The sequence below is a fragment of the Anarrhichthys ocellatus genome, unplaced genomic scaffold (genome assembly GCF_004355925.1).
Source record: "Anarrhichthys ocellatus isolate YVR2014 unplaced genomic scaffold, GSC_Weel_1.0 scaffold217, whole genome shotgun sequence".
NCBI lineage: Eukaryota > Metazoa > Chordata > Actinopteri > Perciformes > Anarhichadidae > Anarrhichthys > Anarrhichthys ocellatus.
The window spans coordinates 100,305-102,411 of record NW_022280247.1 but is presented as its reverse complement, the minus strand read 5'-3'; the positions used below and the strand labels follow the sequence as shown (position 1 = coordinate 102,411).

The 2,107-nt window shown below is 35.7% G+C and overlaps 1 protein-coding gene across 1 annotated transcript in view; it reads left to right on the top strand.

Annotated features, from left to right (window-relative positions):
• The window catches only part of LOC116400915 (retinol dehydrogenase 12), a 4,261-nt gene extending 2,460 nt beyond the window's left edge, over positions 1-1,801 (top strand). The window contains exons 6-7 of the mRNA XM_031879021.1: positions 129-333; positions 687-1,801. Of these exons, the coding sequence (XP_031734881.1) occupies positions 129-333; positions 687-792 (311 nt within the window). The 3' untranslated portion in view covers positions 793-1,801. The remainder of the gene's footprint in view (positions 1-128; positions 334-686) is intronic.
• The last annotated feature ends 306 nt before the right edge of the window (positions 1,802-2,107 follow it).

The following is a 2,107-nucleotide window of genomic DNA, read 5'->3' as shown; positions in this document are numbered from 1 at the left end:
CACAAACACTAAACATTCAACACACTAAGAGGTCCCCACAAACACTACACACCAGATAAATATATTAATGGACTGACAGTAGCCTGTTGTTTCTACCTGCTGACACTGGCCTCGGTGTCTCCCTTCAGGCTCCGGTGTGTCGTCATTCTGTCTCCACCCGGGTGTGATCCGGACCGAACTGGGTCGTCACGTGGAGGGCTGGCTCCCCATGCTAGGGGCGCTGCTGAGACTCCCCTCCCTGCTGCTCATGAAGACCCCCAGTCAGGGATGTCAGACCACCGTGTACTGCGCCGTGACGCCGGGTCTGGAGGGCCAATCGGGACGATACTTTAGGTGTGGGGGAGGGGTTTATGCCCTTTTTTAAGAGTTTTTTAGAGTGTGTATTAATCTGTAATAGCTACATTATAAGGACTCAATATGAGGACAAACAGCAGGAATACATTATATTTAAGGCTTAAACGTATCAAAATGTTTTCCTAAAATAGGCGGAGCTAAAAGTTTGGTGACGTAGCGAGTACTCCCGGTGAGCTGGTGAGCTAACGGCTAACCTGCTAGTACTAGTCGGTCACAACAGTTCTCTGAGTTTCTTTGTGTTGTAGTTTTGAATCCGTTTCTATGGAATGAATGTAAACCAATGTCGTGTCCTCGTAAGTCAAAAACAAGTTTTGTTCTTGTTTCGTCGTCAGTGACTGTGCAGAGAAGGAGGCGGCTCCAGAGGGGCGGGACAACTTCGTGGCGAGGAAGCTGTGGGAGGAGAGCGCCCAATTGGTCGGATTGAAGGACACGTGCTGACCTTTGACCTTGGCCCTGCTGTTTGTGTGGACTGACTGCAGCGCCCCCATCAGGGGGAGGGCGGTACAACATCCGTGAAACACTCGGTGTGACTGACAGATGATGGGAGCCAATCAGAGGCATCCCTGATGGTCAGGGTGGGAGAAATAATAATCAATAATTTGACTGAATAAAAAATGTTTGCTGTTTTATTATTATGGCTTTGTAAATCATGATTAAATTATTATTATTATTATTATGAGATTAAAAAGTAATGACTAAGATATTTCTGAGAATTTTTTTCAGTTATCTATCTTTCATAATAAATATGGAACCAAACTTTTTTAATTAGCTGTGATGTGAAAATGATTTATTAGAATGTGAACGTGGCGCCTAATTGGACGGCGTTTTCAAAAAAGTTTGGACTGAATGTTTTTTTTAGTTTCCATCAGAGCAAAGTTCAAACATCAACATGTTCCTTTAATCCATTTAAATGTTCCTGATGTTCACTTTTAATAAATTCTTATTTACTGGTTGGTTCATATTTCTTTCAGGTTTCTTTGATTTTTCTGAATGTTTCCTCCAGTTTTTCTTCTTATTGTTTGCTTTTAATTCTCATTTAACTTCCTTTATCTCTTTCCTCTCTTTCCTCTTTCCTCCTTATTGTTTCCTTAATGTTCCCTTAGAGTTTATTTGATATTTCCTTATTGTTTGCTCCTCTGAGTTGTTGATATTTAAAGTTCTTTTCTTAAGTGTGGATATTAAAGAGCTCTGTTTGGTTTATAAAAGGCAAATTATGTTTTGAATATTCAGGAAATCAGATTCAGCAGCTTTTTGTTTAATGGTGTGTTTGTGAGTTTAGATAAATTAATTAAATCCAAGTTAACAACCTTTTAAATTTTAAGTTTTATGAAACAAATTGTGATATTTTTAAGTTTGTAACATGAAAACTTTTGATGATGAAGATGAAGATGATGATGATGATGATGATCATGACAGGACATGATTGTATTTTTCTGAATAAAGGATTAGATTTACGTTTCATATGTCTTATTTTCTAATGAGCAGTAATATTAATCTGAAGTATCTGAGTATATATTATATATATATTAATATAAAGCTGTAATAGTATATATTATATATATAATAATATAAAGCTGTAATAGTATATATTATATATATATATATTAATATAAAGCTGTAACAGTATATATTATATATATAATATGAAGCTGTAATAGTATATATTATATATATATTAATATAAAGCTGTAATAATATATATTATATATATAATAATATAAAGCTGTAATAGTATATATTATATATATAATAA